Source organism: Engystomops pustulosus, chromosome 2 (assembly GCF_040894005.1).
Source record: "Engystomops pustulosus chromosome 2, aEngPut4.maternal, whole genome shotgun sequence".
Taxonomy (NCBI): domain Eukaryota; kingdom Metazoa; phylum Chordata; class Amphibia; order Anura; family Leptodactylidae; genus Engystomops; species Engystomops pustulosus.
The window spans coordinates 62,706,954-62,725,075 of NC_092412.1; the positions used below are offsets into that span (position 1 = coordinate 62,706,954).

At 39.7% G+C, this 18,122-nt stretch overlaps 1 protein-coding gene across 2 annotated transcripts in view; it reads right to left on the reverse strand.

Annotated features, from left to right (window-relative positions):
- LRP1 (LDL receptor related protein 1) overlaps positions 1–18,122 on the reverse strand; it is a 192,610-nt gene that overhangs the window by 95,927 nt on the left and 78,561 nt on the right. For both annotated transcript variants that reach the window (XM_072134915.1, XM_072134914.1), the window contains exons 4-6: positions 15,898–16,017; positions 14,506–14,634; positions 8,898–9,161 (exon numbers count right to left, since the gene is read on the reverse strand). In XM_072134915.1, coding sequence (XP_071991016.1) covers positions 8,898–9,161; positions 14,506–14,634; positions 15,898–16,017 — 513 coding nt within the window. The remainder of the gene's footprint in view (positions 1–8,897; positions 9,162–14,505; positions 14,635–15,897; positions 16,018–18,122) is intronic.

An 18,122-nucleotide genomic window follows, 5' to 3' on the forward strand; every position in this document is an offset into this window, starting at 1 on the left:
GAAGTTGTGGTAGAAATTTACAGTAAATGACAGTTTTACTAACACTTTAATAGCAAGTACTGTGCAGAAAGAGATGGAGGTAGGTGGCGGCTTCCATAATGTAATTGGATTATAAAATCGGTCCCTTTGAATATTTATATTAAACAACCTGAAGAGGGAGCGCATAGCATCCATCCTTTTTACACCATGTGTAACAACCACAGACTTGGATAAATGTAGAGTCACACAGTGTTATATTCTGAAGAAGATCTCGATTGTTCATAATTTACTTCTTTGTAATTCACAGTATACCGGTAATTCTTTTGGTGTGTCTCTCTTGTTTTGCTTTATTTCTATGTCCAAAGAGTTGCAAATCCAAGCATGTTGTCCCCCTCGTACCACAGCCCCTTGTGCATATTTTTTATGCATTATGGGGCGTTCCGGTGTCCTAAAATGAATGCTTTAACAAAAACAGTTTTTTTTTTTGGGGGGGGGGGTCTGGGGAGTCCAAAAAATATATTTATCTCAGTTCTTGTTGTTAAAAATGAAAAAAATAGGTAAAAAAAAAAAAAAAAAAAAAAAGGAAAGCAGACAAAGGCAAACTATTTTCAGTATGATGAACATGCAATTAAGGATATGAATTTAGAGTAACAGTTCTAGCCCTAGTGCAACAATTTAACAAAAATGATCCCTTGTGTAATAGCATGTATGGTGATATTTTTTCAAAGCCTTTTCATTGCTCCTTGCACGCATATAGCCAGAAAGAAGTGTGATGCACTACTGTAGGTGTTCATTTTGCAATTGACCCTATCAGCGACTATCTTCTTAATACATGATACAATAAGCAATGTCTAGCAGTCCAGCTCGGATGTAATCATTATTAACACTCCCAAGGGAAAACATTGGGGGAGAAGCTGCCCAGTAGGAAAAGGAGCCAAGAACATGTTGTTCCAAGCTGCAGTCTAGCAGTATGACACATGCAGTCACATGTACTTTATGTAACATGTATTAATCTCTCCCTGGACATTTGGGGTCAGACGTCCCGGCGTGAATACCAGATACCTTAACTGCATAAATAGAACCTGAAAACAGACTCCTAATGCACCACGGATGCACCAAGCTGTAATAAAGGGTCCGGAAATATGGGTCATCTCCTGGTAGCCTGCAATGAAGTTTCTGGAATGTTTTACAACCAGCCCAGCAACATAGGACAAACTTCAGCTGTATTCCCCCCTTCCCCGGGCCAAGGCATCACCGGCTTAATAGACGACGCTCGCCGTAAGGTTTTCGGTTACAGTGCTAAGCTGCTTTTCTGTTAAACACAGATTATGGGGGCTAAAGGTAGAAAACAAGAGCACAGTTCTTAGAGAGATTTCAGCAGTGTGGACAGGTTCCAAGAAGTTGGTAATGACTTCCATAATTAGGTGTCTGCCTGGACAGGAATATTCTAGATAACGTACTCAATATATGCAAACAAACAAGGTCTAGGAAGGAAATGAGGGCATTAAATGTAATCTGCGGATACCGGGCTGCCTCTTTATTAGACAAAAACTAGACGCCACCTCGAAGAATGACCCGACTATCAACTCTGTTGACTCTCCTGGACAGTCTTATCATGCTTTCCCACTCGTCTGGCGTAGAGAGGAAGCATCTTACAGAAATGTAGAGAGTAGAAGTAGGGAACATATAGTCAGAATGTAGTGAAAGTGCCAAAAATATAGGAGTGTGTGCCGAAAGCTTTATAATTGCCAAATAATACCTAAAGAAGCTTCAGGTGGAAAAGATGAAACTATTTTTTTAACACTTAATACAGAATAAAAGTTATATTTTAGACACCCCTTTTCCTATACCCCATTCAATATCGTCACTTAAGATGGTGCATACCTGGGGTGTCGTTTTATCTTGGTGTGTACAGCAAAGATAAAATAACTCTATCCTACAGTTTTCTCATAGTTTTGCAGAAGATTTTCCCTATTGATGTGGACATAAAAAGCTGAGTGTCAAAACAGAGCACAATTTTAACTATGCTGTTAAAAACTATGCAGTTTTCAATGTTCTACAAACATTTCCCAGTTAAATTTGATTGCTGGGGGTTGACTCTTCCAGTAGACCAAACCCTCACTGAACAGATTGTTATCCTGTGGATATAGAATAACATGCAAATATGGTACAACCCCTGTAACAATAGAAAGGGCAGGGATCTAACTTAAAATGTAATTTAATCAGAATTCCTCCAGTTCTTTATACTGATGCCCATAGACTAAATAGCAGTATTTGGTACTTTTACAGCCACAGTGTACCGACAACCTTCATGACCAATCATGTTAAGAATAAAGGCTGGAATAACAGCTCTCATCTCTACTACCTTAGTCACCTTGGGCAATCTGTACAATTCTAGCTTTAAGAATACTTTATGATATTTCCCATATTGCAATATTTAAAAGAAATCTACGATCAAAATCCATCCTGATAAACCAGTGATACTTCCTCATAGATCCAGGCACCGCAACTATAGTAATACTCTTCTTTTTGTTATCAAAGGCTGCCTTCAACTTTTAAAATTAACCTAATGAGCCAGAAGGCCCTTCTGTGGTCTAGCTTCTCAGACTGTCACACTGTTACACTGTCTCCCCCTGATCCCTCCCTCACCAACCCCCTATCTTATTGAAGTTTAAGTTCACAGCGGGATGTACAGTGTCCCTAGATTTACAGACTGTGCATGTCTCTCCCACTGTGTACTAAAACTACCGCTGCTGAGAGATTACATCAGGCAGAGGGAGGGGAAGGGGGAGTGCTGAGGGAGCATGGGGTAGACATTGTAACAGCCTGTGAAGCCAGACCAGGTAACACCCCAGGGCCCTTCAGACTCATTAGCATAATTAAGACATAATTTTAGAAAGAAGAATGCCATGGATAACAAATAAAAAGATTACCACAGTCACGATGCCTGGATCTTTGAGCAAGTGTCTCTGGTTTATCATGATGGAATTGATAGATTTCACAATACACTTGGACTATTACAGATGAGGCTTATCATGTCCACTAAATATAGCTAACGGGATGCTACAATTTTCTGAATTCTAGAATTTTTAATTGACACTAAATTTACAGTGATCACATACTTTTGGCATCTCATTTACATAAAAGAAACAGGATTATAACCTTAGGGGAAGCAAAGGGTTAGGCTTGCACCAATATTATAAATAACACATTATAGGTAGGGTGTCTGGTACAGTTTTTGCACCAGTTTCACGTTGTGCCTTTCAAACTTAATATAATAACTGAATGCACCTCTTCTGGCCAAGATGATAAAAATATTCTAAACTTGCTATAATTGATAAGAAATAAAACACTAATTTATGTCACAGCACAAGAACACAGTGTCCTGATCTACACCACAATGTAGTGCAGGGGAGTAAAAATCAAAAACAAAACTCCCAAAAACTGGTTGGTCTTCAAGGGGAAGGAGTCAAGTAATTAGCACTGCTCGAACTCTTAAGCTGTACAGTAACCATGTTGGCTTTGGTAAGCAGATTTATTGTACAGAGCGTGCCTGCGGTACAATGCAAACCCTTTATGCCCCAGAGAGTTAGAGAATTTTATCCCGGAAAGAATCTGGTTTGGAAATCATGGCTAAATTCCTGAAGTTTAGCACCATGATGGGCTAGGGGTAATTATAGACATACTTACGCAGATCTAAGTATTTTAAGGCGTGGATCAGCAAGTAATACTGAATAAAATGAATCTAACAATATGAAAATGGAGATTACTGTGGCTCTAAAGTAACTAACAAAATTCAATTAGAAGGAAGTGCTACAAAACAGTAAATCATGTCATATCAGATAATATAACAACCATGTAATAGGCAATAATAATATTACCAAGCTGTCAGTATATCATTCTTCATTTATATTTACATTAGCAGACTACTAGTGAAAAAAATAAATTATGAAAATAACCATATAAATATTACAAAAGTTTAAAGGACATCTACCGCCAGGATGAAGGATTGTAGACCAAGCTTACTGACATATACTGGTGTGTGCCCCCTCTGGCAGGATCTGCTGCTCTTCTAGCTTCTTCTGCCCTAGTCATTTGCATAACCATTAACGTCTTTTTTTCTTAAAAACAAGGGTATAAAAAACTAAAATGAAAGCAGATCCTGCCACTCCCCCTGGCCGGTTGGCATGCCCGCACAATGCTGCAGAAGACGGCAACGTCACCCGGCTCCCCTTCTGCTTCTGTTTAAATTCATTTAGAAGCACAATCTTTATATGATATTAAAGGGGAGATTCTCCTCTTTAAAGGGGTTGTCCGTGACTTAAAAAAAACAGCTATGTGTTTCAAGGGGCACAGCATGGAGAGACCACGTGTTTGACATCAGGAGGGACCGAGGAGGCGAGTGTGTTTATATTTTTAAGTGGACCTGGCCACATAGCTGTATTTACAAGTCTCGGACAACCCCTTTAAGAGGACAACAGAATGTGTTCATAGGAGTTACACTTTAGAAGAGATGTCCGCTTGAAAATGAACCCCTATGCAGCCTGTCAGCTGAAAGCCAAATGCTCGGTGAACCTGCATAGAAGTCCAAGTGGCTGTCGGAGTTTGCCATAGCAACTCAGAAATATTGATTGTTTTCTATGGGCAAGATTATATGTTCACATATGGTCTCAAACAGACCATCACAGGGATGCAAAGTGCACTGTCACAGGCTAATGCCATCTACCCTGCGGCAACCAAGAGCTTTGCTTTGTGCACCAGATCTTTGTTGCGCAGATGAGACAACCTCGACCATAAAAACGTGACCGCTTGTGTTGTAAGCCTGAAGTTTTCTGCGGAGGATAATTCTTAATCTTTTAATTAAAACAACAACAACATTAATTGAAAAATTAAATTACATTTCAAGGATGAGGGTTACAGTTGACTGGTCGTTGTTCACAATTTACCGTATTTAACCAGAGACAATTGTATGATGACCTGGAGATGCCTTTTTACTTCATGGGTGTTAATTTGGATTTGTATCAAAGAAAAGTGGAAGCAGTCAGTTTTATTTTTTTACATAGGGGTGTAAATGGCATGATGCTGAAAAAGTTAGCTAAGAAAAATGCTGAAAGCCGTAAAACATGAAAAGTATTGGAGAACCCAGCCTAAAGCCAAAAGACTGGTGACAAACCACACATTTTTCCAGGGTCTTAATTTACCTGGGGAAAAAAAAAGAGGCCATTCAACTCTAAGGCTACATTCACACGGACGTATGAAAACGTCCGTATCTGTACCGTACCGTACCGTTTTTTTTACGGATTACATACGGCCACATTCATTTCAGTGGACAATACGTCTGACCATTTATATTGCCGTTGTTAACTCCATTCCGTACCGTACCGTATACTGGCCGTATAAAAATATAGAGCATGTCCTACTTTCTCCCGTATTTCAGTTCCGTATGCCCTAGAAGTCTATGGGGACGTATAAAATACGGGTTACATACGTGCTGCATACGGATGAAAAACGTCACGTATATACGGCCCCTAAATACGGGACTGGAGAAATCATACGGTCGTGTGAATGTAGCCTAATAGTATAAAATGTGAAGGTAACATCATTAACATACTTTTTAAAAGTTGATTTTAGAAGGAAGGAGGCTATGGATAAATATAAGAAGATTACCACAGTCACGGTGCCTGATATAGGAGTTTTTGGTTTATCATGATGGATTTTAATAGTAGATTCCCTTTAATAGTTATCCCCCCCCAATATATTTTTAAATCATAAAGGTTGTCTTACACAAATAAAATGTATACACGTTTATAAAATTCATGTGTATAGCAGTGAGGCTGCCAGCTGTAGGATTGAGTTAAACATGATATCTGGCTCCAGTAATAATACCGGATTATAGCACATAACTCCCTATTGCTGGAACAGAGTATAAACAACAGTGCAGGCCCCATACAGAACAAGCAAGAAATAGTGAAAGGAATTGTAGAAAGCAACTGGAGAAAACCTTCTTCCAAAAACAGAGCCACAATGGAACCTGGGTAGGGTGTGGTATTGAAATTCTGTCATTTTTTTTTTCCCTAGGTGAGAGGCAATACCCGTACACACCAGTGTCATGTGTGGCACCGTTTTTTAAATAAAGCCTAAAACCCAATTAAGTGCCACAAATTAAGAACTTGATAGATCCAGGATTCTCCTGTCAACAGACAGCTCCGAGTCCAAACAGCCCTGAGATAGTTCACTACTAAATGTCCTGCCATCGTCTGTTTTGGCTGGGTTCACGTGTGAAGCACTGAAATGTACTCTAAATGACTAAGCTTAAGTTGAAATCATCGCCTAAGTCTTCGGCTGCTGTCTGTACAGATTGTCTCTGTATTCTGCCAGTAGCACGCAGACCAATGACACATCCAAACTGGCATTTAAGCAATCGCCCAGGAAGCGCAGCTGGGGAACCCCTACAGCCCAGTGCATTTACATCTCAAAAAGACTCATGCACTTCTTCCATCTTACAACCATACTATGAGACAATCATAAGCACACTATCATATATAAAAAAAATACAACTATAATGAAATAACCAAATACGCCACTTATAATAACACATTTCCAGCATATTTTATGAGTGTCTTTTTTTGGGTAATAAGCTGCTGGAAATTCTGTACCCAAGCAGATGACCTGAGGATCGTGACTTTATAGACTTTTGGGTACTCAAGAATGTTGATAAAGTCTAAAATTCTAAGAAGAAATTATGTATTTAGTGTCCATTCACGGTTTTTTTCCCAGCTTATAAGCTTTCAGCGCCATTAGTAATAGTACACAATGGGGTGGATTTACTTAGACTGGAATTTTAAACGCCAGCCTACATTGTCCCCCCCTGCCAGCATACCACATGCCGGATTTACCAACAGGCTCCCGCCTCTTAGTAAATCTAATAGGGGAGTCCTACGCTCTGCCCTGCTTTCTGCCAGGTTTGACTTGTTTGGCGTAAAAAGCAGGTGAAGTCTCCTATGTTTTTTGATGGAGACTTCAGTAACTTTGGCAGGTTGGGTGTTCTTGTCCCTACCTGTTCACCGCACACAGCAAATGGGGTTTGCCCCATTCCCCCCCCCCCCCCCCATTTTCTTGAATACCGGTATTCTTTAGGTAGAATCTAGCAATTTATAAATAAGTAGACAACTGGGTGTTATCAGAAGGTGTACAGTCTGATGCTGACCATCGCCCTTTTTGAGAAGGAGAGTAGTAACACCAATTTGTCAATTTACTAAACAATACTCAGAGGAAGGTTGGGAAAGATGGCTTCTGAATTCATATTTCATGGGAATACAGTATTTACTTAAAACATACATGTCATGAGGGATGGGATTGATCCTTTCTCTTGAGGCCTTCATTTATAAAAATGTATAGTCTTCAGTATGTACATATGTATATATGTGTTGGTATATATCTATATATTGATATACAGGCAGTCCTGGCTTAAGGACACCAGACTTACAGATGCCCCCTAGTTACAGACAGACCTTTCCGCTCACTGTGACCTCTGGTGAACCTCTCTGTATGATTTACGCTGTAATGATCAGCTGTAAGGTGCCGGTAATAAAGCTTTATTGATAATCCTTCTTCCCATTAAAGCAAAAAATTTGTTTACTCTGGAGTTACAATTATAAAATACACAGTTTGGCTTACATACAAATTCAACTTAAGTACAAGCCTATCTACCGGGGCTGCCTGTATATGTAGATAGAGGTAGATATTATTTATACACACACACACATACATACATATACACACACATACATATATATATATATATATATATATATATATATATATATATAATTTTTACAAGCATTTTTCACCAGCATTTGAGATGATGCAAAAAAAAAAAACCCAAAAAACTGTAAAATGAACATATATTATATTAAATTAAACAATGGAGAGAATAGGAGAGAATTTGGAAAATGTCCTACATGAAGCAATGAATGATGATGGTTTTGTGTAAGAAATCCAATACAGTGCAGAGTCCTCTTTTGCCCTACAGAAAACTAATGAAAGCTTAATATATAAAGAGACAGAAGCCTTCTGCCGTGTTGTCAGTAGAATAAAATGTTCCATTCTTTTCGAGACATTGCTTCAGCATGGAACATGAATCAAATCTGACCGGTCCCACACACAACTCCCTTATAGGGTAAAGACAATAAGAAGAGAGTTACATTTCCACTGCACAGTCTACTAAGAAACCTATGGCAGGTATACCTCTAGATGTCCAGCTTATGCATTACCTAGCGTCTTCTCAATTCCTCTGTATTCCAATAAAACACAATCCCATACCACTAAAATTGTTGATGTGGTACATAATAATTTATACTCCCAGATGACTAAAGCCAATATTGCTTTCCAAAATTGTAATACTGGTTCATAAAGACAACTTTTTTATCTCATAGAGGTGAAGTAAAAGAACATTCTAGAAACTTTATAGAAATTACAATTTAAAGCAAAACTATAATTTTTTTTTCTACAACATTAGCGTAGAACACAATGGGGGAATCTTTTAGGTAATCTTTTCATGAGGGGCTATATTCAGCTCCTCAGAAAGTAAGTCCTATTAAAGGAAATCTACCACCTGATGCCATCTGCATCGAGCCAGATGACATCATAAGTGACGGGGGCTGGGACAGAGGAGGCAGTGGGTGGGTTAGAAGGGCCCTTAAGCCTAATTTACATACACATAGAAGGCTTTTTATCGATTATCTATAATAAAGGAATGCTGGGGTTAAGCTTTTTGACCTCTACAAAACACTGGTGGTGCTTTATAGAAGCGGTTAAGTCAGGTGGTAGATTTCCTTTCAGTTTCTTGAATTTATAGCATGGACCTTACTATCACTTTCTAAATAAAACAAAAGAAAAAAGAATTAGTATGAACTTACGGTGAAGACTTAGTGAAATGTTGATGGTGCGTTCTTCTGTAAAGCCCTTCAGATTTGGAATCTTGGCGCAGTTTAATGTTGTTTGGGATGGGCTGTCTCCCATGTTGATCCAGCACACCGTCTCCTCAGCATAGTTAAAATCCATTGCTGTGGTTTGCTTGGTGCTGGTTGGGTTAATTCCTTGTACCGGTGCTCCATTCAGGTAGGTGGCCAAGATGTTCTGTGTACTGGCAATAAGCAGAACTGTGGGCCTTTCCACTGGCTCTTAAAAAAAAAAAAGAAGAAAATGCTAACATTTTAATAGCAGCAACTTGTAAAACATCCTGAAAATATTTGAAACATTCACAAAAGCAACTTTTTACTATGTTTGCAAAAACATAAAAACTGCGTCTAGTGTGAAAGCATGGAATCTGAATGATTAGGGTATGTTCACTTTTGCATAAACGGCACAACTAGGAACATCCATGGAAGATTCCATGAAAAGTCACACCACAGAAATCCAACAATGGGGCCTATCTGGAACCACTTATGTCTTTCAGAATATAGCTCACTTGTACCATTTTTTCCCCCTCCCACTACCCCCCCCCCCCCTCACCCCCTGTTTTATAATCAGAGCAAAGTTTTTGAAAAGACATTGGGGCAGATTTATCAAGCAGTCTGAAAGTCAGAATATTTCTAGTTGCCCATGGCAACCAATCACAGCTCCCCTTTAAAATATTCATGAGCACTGGTGAAATGAAAGCTGAGCTGTGGTTGGTTGCCATGGGCAACTGGAAATATTCTGACTTTCAGACTGCTTGATAAATCTGCCCCATTATGTCACCAGTAAACTAACTCTTACTTTTTTAGTTTTAGAGTGTGGAATATTTTGACAACTACTTAATCCGATTTGTTTGTACATGTTGCGGTTTTGAAAATGAATAAAAAGATTTCAAAAGATAATACCTAGTGTAATGATACATCTAATTCCTGGCTACTAGAAGGAATGGGGGTTACAAATGATGGACATACACACAACCTAGGCCAGTGGTGGCGAACCTATGGCACTGGTGCCAGAGGCGGCACTCAGAGCCCTTTCTGTGGGCACCCGGGGCATCTCCCCAGAACATCAGACAGGACTCAAAGAATCTTCCTGCAGTTCCAAGCCACTTAAAAGATGCTGCTTTCGGACATATTTTGAAACTTGCTTCTCTACTTAGAACTGTAGGAAGAGGGAGAATGAGTTGACAGGGCTGAATTATCTTTGGGAGGACCTCCTGCTGGCCTCACAATTCTCTGTGTACAGGGGGACACTGGAAAGAAGCTAAAGTGATGCAAATTTTCCATCTTTCTACTGTGGTGCTGTCCTCAGGAGGCCAATATGATTGAAAGTTATTGAAGAACAGGGAGCAATAACTTACTGCTTTAATTTTTGGTTGGCACCTAGTGATAAATAAGGGGGGTTTGGGTTGCAGTTTGGGCACTCGGCCGCTGAAAGGTTCGCCATCACTGACCTAGGCTCTTGGAAATAATTGATAGGTTGATCTTCCACTGAAAGTAGATATTACAAAAGAATGATTGTAGTACCAGAATCTTCACTCTATGGATGTACAATTATACAGTTGTGCAACACAGCGGCCATGCTCTACACTCCACGCTCTACACATGTGTATTAGATGTGTTGATCCTTCACCAGATCGCTCTGAGGAGTCTACAGTACTTTTAGATGAAACACATAAAGGAAGTGATGGTGGGCCCTAATAGGAGAGGGGCAGTTTGGGGACTGCCCTTGTAAATGTGGGAGTCATGGGGAAAAAGTAAGGACAGAAAAGGGTTTCCCCAGTGCCCTGCATATACCCATTTTGGCTCCACTTGGTGAGTAATCATTTCCGCTTGTACCAATTAATCTACATGGGCTTATTGGAAACATGGCAAGATATTATTCTCTTTTAACATGAAGCTGGTTTCGAGTAGGAGAATAATATGTGTTTGTGGATGTAGGATGTATTAAGGGCTACATATACATATCCATTTCGGGTGTACCTAGGTTTGCAAACCCATTATGCTTTATAGCGATGGGTGCAGATAGAATTTTAATTTATTTTTCAATAAACTATTGTGTATCTTAATCTGTACCACTTAGTTTAATGTTGTATTTGAAGGCAGATATTACTGAAGTTTTTTTTTTTTTTTTTATTGAAAAAATTCTAATAAACATGTACAATACCATTCCTCAAAAATACATATGTACAAACAAATAAATACCATATAAATTATACAATATTGCACATAGTACTAAAGTGCGATCTAAACTTATGAAACCCATACCGCCCCCCTACCCTCCCACCCCCTCCCCCTCCCACCCTACCAAGAGGATGATGGGGAGACTCGAGACTGACCATCTAAACCAGAACTAAGCAAGAGAGGAGAAAAAAAAAAAAAAAAAAATATGAAAAGTAAATAAAAAGAGTAAAGCATAAAAATAAGATAAAAAAATAATAATAATAGTAATAATGACAAAAAAAACCTGTCTTATATACCCACACACCAGATCTTCTTCCATTTATTTATAAATCCACCTCTTTCTGCGGTAAGTTTCTCGTAGCTTTTACATTTTTGTACCTCTGCCATAAATTCTCCGCAAGACGGGGTTACTGCACTACCCCATTTCCTGGCGATAATCAATCTAGCCAGGAACAGAAGTTTGTGGACTATCAACCTTTTCCTAGACTCATCTCTCCCCAAGTCTATGAGACCTAGGAGCAGAACCCGGGCTGAAAAAGTAAGTCTCAAATTGTAAGTACCATTTATAAAGTCCAGTATCTCACTCCAATAGTCCCTCAACTTCTGACAACCGAAAGCTACATGAAGAAAGTCCGCATTCTCCAGGGGGCACCTCCGACATCTAGAATCGGCCCTAAGTTTCATTTTGAATAAACCCCTGGGCGTATAATATAACTGGTGAATAAAATTAAATTGAACTATCTTATGATTCCAAGACTGAGAGGACAATCCGATACCTTTATAACACAGTTTCCAGTGCTCTTCCGATATCTCCCCAACTTGCATGTGCCATTTATTTCTCGAGGGATGAACCACCCCTTTCGCAAACCCGTGCATAACATATTTATACATCTGTGAAGTCACCTTCTTCCTAAGACTAGTGCTAGTCAAAAATTCTATTCCTACATCAGTGCATAAGGTAAATCTATCTTTACACCTCACCGCATTAAATGCGTGCTGCAACTGCATAAATCGAAAAAAACTCGAATCCATCCCTGTGAAACGATTCCCAAACATCATATAATCACATAATTGAGACCCATCCAAAATCTGTGAAAAAAATCGAACCCCCTTCTTAAACCAGTGCTCACTATCTGGAATAGATTTAAATTCATCAAAGTGAAAATTCTCCCATATTGGGGTAAACCACAAAATACCCTTTATACCCTTTAACTTTTTATATGTTCCCCAACATCTATCCAATAACTTCGCCATATGAATATTCTTATAATTGTTAAATCTAAATTCCCCACTTTCTAACAAAGAGAAAATGGAATCCCTGCTTCCCACACTAAGCTCTATTAACCTACCATAGGCACTGCAGTTCTTTCTTATAACTAAAAAAGCAAGTTGGGAGGCCAAAAAATAACCAAAGAAATAGGGAACCCCCAGCCCCCCATCCTCCAGAGAACAATAGAGAGAGGGCAACCCGATCCGGGCCCGCCTTTTCCCCCAGATCAAATCTCTGACCAAACCTTCAAGAATTCTGAACAGTTTCCCGGAGAGCCAGATTGGGGACACCGCTAGAGGGTAAAGGAGCTGTGGGAGGAGGATCATTTTGACAATAGCTACCCTATCAGCTCTAGAAAAGGGCATTTTTATCCACCCCGAGATATTCCTTCTTAACTTATTAATGAGCGGGGTTATGTTTAATTCCACAAACCTCCCAAAATCCCCGGAAACCCATATACCTAAGTATTTAAAGGAAGCACCCCTTTCTAACCGGGAAATAGGGAGGTCTTCCTCTCTTCCCACTCCATCCAACGGTAGGAGGACTGATTTGCCCCAATTGATCTTTAATCCTGAAAAGAATCCAAACCCATCCACCAATTTAATGGCCTCCTTTATAGAGTCATCTGAACTCTGGATCGTCAACAAAATATCATCCGCATAGAGCGAAATCTTGTCCCTCTCTCCCCCACACCCCCAGCCCTTGGGATATTACTGAAGTTACACTTAAATTTTGGATCTTTTTGAGTCACCTTTGCACACATAAAATATCAATATGCAGTCCCTCCTTTTAACAGTGAATAAGAAGTCACTTATAGAAAAATGGTGTTCTAACCAAAGTAACCACAACTATAAAGGAGTCAGTCTATCTCATAAATCAACGAAGGCCAAGCAGAGAAAGAATTTAGAGAAAATATCCAATCAAAATGTGTCTGCAATTAAGATGTATTGATGTATTGTTAATTCTGGTTCTTATGACAACTCAACATTTTTAAAATCTAATTGTCCCAGAGACCAAAAAGAATTTGGCTAGGGTTACAATCATAAAATATAAAGTTCCGACTTACATACAAATTCAACTTAAGAACAAACCTACGGAACATATTCTGCCCAGCAAAGGATTCTGCCCCATTAGGCAGTTATTTGTGAAGATGTTCTCATACAAAATTGGTTTATGAGAACTTGCTCTTTTAAATCATGGCCTCTGCTGTATTAAAAAAAAGTAAATTTCCTAAAGTCAACCTAAATGGGAGCATGGGGTATGCTATGGTAAAGCGAACATCTGATACCCACATTATTGGGATCACAGCCTAGCCTAGCACCTTAGGCTGGTGACCAACATGAATGTATCTTGGATTAATATTCTTATGTATTTATCTGAATTTTACTTACCGTATATACTCGAGTATAAGCCGACCCGAGTATAAGCCGAGTAGTATACAGCCCTGCCCCGTGTGGTATACAGCCCTGCCCCGTGTGGTATACAGCCCTGCCCCGTGTGGTATACAGCCCTGCCCCGTGTGGTATACAGCCCTGCCCCGTGTGGTATACAGCCCTGCCCCGTGTGGTATACAGCCCTGCCCCGTGTGGTATACAGCCCTGCCCCGTGTGGTATACAGCCCTGCCCCGTGTGGTATACAGCCCTGCCCCGTGTGGTATACAGCCCTGCCCCGTGTGGTATACAGCACTGCCCCGTGTGGTATACAGCACTGCCCCGTGTGGTATACAGCCCAGCCCAGCCTTCCCCCGGTAGTATACGCCTGCCCCCAGTAGTATACAGCTTGCCCCAGCATTAAAAAAGAAGAACAATGGCGGCGCCCTGCAGAAGAAAGAAGACGGGCGCGGAAGCCTGAAGACGAGTCGCGCGGACATGGGGGGAGCAGCGCTGCACATCGGGGCCACCGGAGGGTGAGTATATACGTTTATTATTTTTTAAGTATTTTTAACTCGTATATGACTGATGTATAAGCCGAGGGGACGTTTTTCAGCACATTTTTTGTGCTGAAAAACTCGGCTTATACACAAGTATATACGGTATTTTTTTCCTACGGTTTGTTGATATTTTTTATAGTAATAAAATATAATGACCACAGGCGGTGAGGTACACAATACTTACGATTCTTAGCTTTGCAGGACTTATTGTCAGGCTGTAGCAGATAGCCCTCTACACATCCACACGTGTAGGACCCTTCCGTATTCTGGCATGTCTGACTGCAAGTCCCATACAGCGTACATTCATCAAAGTCTGGGGAGAGAGTAAAGAGTTACAAACCTATATAAATGGTGGAGCATCAATGCCTATAAGACTCACACGCCGATAAGGAGTCCCCGTAAGGAGAAGTCTTACCTCCTGACTCTATATAAAATACAATTTCTGTAGGTCTGTTTAACGCATAAACTTGTTTGAGAACGTATTTTAATTTACTCCATAAACATTGGCTTCTGCAAAGGAAATTACTAAGCACAACAATCTCATGAAAATAAACCATGAAAAGATTTCTAAAAACTCTTGTTGCAATCGAAGTCTATGAACGAATGGCCATGTAAATATAAATATATATTAATAATATTTTTTTTAATTTTTATTTAATTTTTTTTTCTTTCTAAAAAAAAAAAAAAAAAAAAAAAAAAAACAAACAACAGTCTGTGGGGGTGGGAGGAGGTTTGTTATGTTTGTTTTTTTCGTTAACCAAGTGATAATATCCCAAACACCAGAGAAACCCATCATGTGGGATATTGTGATCACAAGGCACTTTCAATTCCTTCTTATTTTAGTCTCTTGTTGCCATGGATTGCACATATGAGTAACCGATTTTCTCACATTTAAAAAAGGGAAATCTTTCAAGCTCCCCACTATGAAACTACGGCTATCAGCAAAATGTTATTTTTTCCAATACTCAGCAAGTTAAAGAGGTTTTTTAAAAGCCAGATAGGAGTGGGCTCAATAGTTGTTATTAAAAAGAAGACGAAAAAGGATTAGCACCCAGATTACAACCACTGATCTCACCATGCTGGTTTCCACTTCCTGTTTTCAACTTGACACAACAGGAAATGACTGGGCATGACTATGCATGCTGGATGCTGTGACTCAGGTACCGCAAAATGATAGCGAAGTGGGCATTCCCAGCCACCTCGGGACCCGCTCCCCTCTAAAGAATGCAGTCCCCTTCTCCCAGCAAAACAGAATGGAGATTTGCTGCGTATGCGGAACCTTTCTTCATTCAGCTCTACGGCAGCGCTGAAAATACCGAGTCTATTTATTATTTTAATTTATTAATGTTGCTTGAAAGGAGAGTCACCACACATAGCCGCAAGCTCTACATTAACCCCAGCTTTGGGCCATTTCTTCAGATGGGTGCTTGTCTCAGAGCAGGGCATCATAGTTACGTACGGTAATTAGTAAAAATACGTCCATCAAGTTCAACCGGGAAAGAAATAATGAACACAATTCTACATGATTATATCAACATAAAAATGTTTAACCATTCTGAAAAGGAGCATTACTGACCTTTACAAGACTTTCCATCCTCAGCAAGCTGAAAAGAGGTGTTACAGTAACATACAGGTCCATTCACAGTCCGTGCACAGTGGTGCTGACATCCAGTTATGGTGCAGTTGTGAGCATATTCTAGAGAGAAGGGGGCACATAATATAATATTAGATTATCAATAAAAAGGCATAAAACAACAAGATAGACAAAACGGTTTACTAAAGTAATAGTCTATACAAAATACTTGTTCCAACCTCCTTTTATATGGTTCTAATTTGGTCCCAGGGTTGGAAAGTCATATCATATCATTGAGGGGCATACTTGAAGCTCTCAGGCTCCTGTAGTCAAGCGTTTATTACGACAATAGCATTCATCTCTACCATCCCGTATCTGGCAGGACTGTCCCAGATTTCAGGTATGCACCGGCTCCTTTGTCCCTCTTTTCCTGTCCCAAAAGTTGGCAGGTATTCCACAGCCATTGGGTTAAATAAAGCCAAAGCCAATTATGGAGTTTGAAGGAATGGAAACATAAAGGTAGAACTTCCACTTGCAATACTTGGTTTAGCATGGATATAGAACATGGAAACCTTCACACTTTAAGTTCAGGAAGTCCCCGACTTAAAGCCACTGACCCCTCATTACAGACGGACCTTTCTGCCCACCATGACCCTAGGTGAAGCTCTCTGGAGGTTTATAAATTTACTGTCCTTAAGTCCAAGGCTGCAATGATCAACTGTAAGTCTGCAATAAAACCAATTTTTGTCAACCCAAAATATTTGAAAAACAATTGTCACAAGGAGCAAAAAACTATTTGGATGGAGTTACACCTACTGAATATACCAGTTCAAACTTGCATACAAACTCAACTTAAGAACAAGTCTAACTTTTACGTTACTCAGGAACGATCTGTATGATTTTGGCTAACTAAAATAAATAAAAATAACCAGCGCTATCATTTTTCAAATTTGTTTTGAAAAATTTAGTTGGTTTTGGTTCTTTTTCATAAAACAATTCCTAGTAGCACCGTATAGTGTTCTAACGGCAGATCTAACCAAAAATAGAATCAATGGGAAACCCCTCAATTTCAACACACGTAAGGCATTTCACTCCAGAATTACCGTAAATGACAAAAAGAAAAAAAAAATGTTGTATTGTAACCTCCAAACATTTCTTGAGTGAGAGGTATTCAGCGCAGCGGCACTACAGCACACCCATAGTATGTAATAGTGATGCCCGAGGGTTTATTTATCTTGTCCTTGGCAGGTAACTCATCATAAATGAAGCAAGGGAGGAAATGGCTTCATCATGTCTAGCTCTCAGTGTACACAGAAAATAAATCTCCCTGGGGTTCATATGCCGAGCGTTCCACATGCAGAGAAGTTAATTGGACAGATTAATTATTATGTGCAATGATCCCATAAAGTGTGACTGTTCCGCAGCTAAAGTAATTGCCACACGCATCAGCCTTTCTGACTAGCACTTTTTACATGACTGGCAAGGGATTAAGGGAAGGTGGATGAACTCAAAGCAGGTCCCAAATCCTTTATCTGAAATGGAGGCCAGATTTTCATTATTTCCAGACAGCGGTAGCCTGATATACATCACTGGGCTGTGCTGGTGGCGTCACCATTTATCTTGGTTCAGTTAGTTTACAAAACAATCATTCCTCAAAATTGCAACAAACCCTCGAGACCAAAAAGGTTTGGAAAAAAAAAAAAACCTGCAATGCAAGAGTTTTAACTTCCTCCGGAGTGCTAGCCTGTACAGTATACAGATGACTCGTGTCTCACTAGTCACTTCCTCTGGACCACCACAAATATGTCTCTCTACGTGGTAGTGTACAAGGAGCTGACCTTTCCTCAGCATCGGAACCATAAAATAACCGCATCAGCATGTTCCAGCTTTCCACGGACGTTAACCTTTCACCACAAACAGCAGGGTCTACACACGACTTTCAGTATTTTGTATTATTAGCCAAGTTTCCAATTTTTGCCCTGTTTTCACAGAACCCACATGTTTTCCTGACAAGTCTCCATAAACAATAATTCCAGTGCTCATTTCTCTTCAAGGGAACCTGTCGCCAGATTTGATCCCATTTACCCCATCTCAGGTAGGGTATGAAATATCCTTTCTAGGATGCGCTGTTTTATGTGATCTATTTATGTGATATCTCTCCAGTTTACCTGAATAAAACTCTTCTCCAAAGTAATGTGAGAATGAGGTGAGAAGAGTCATATTTTGCC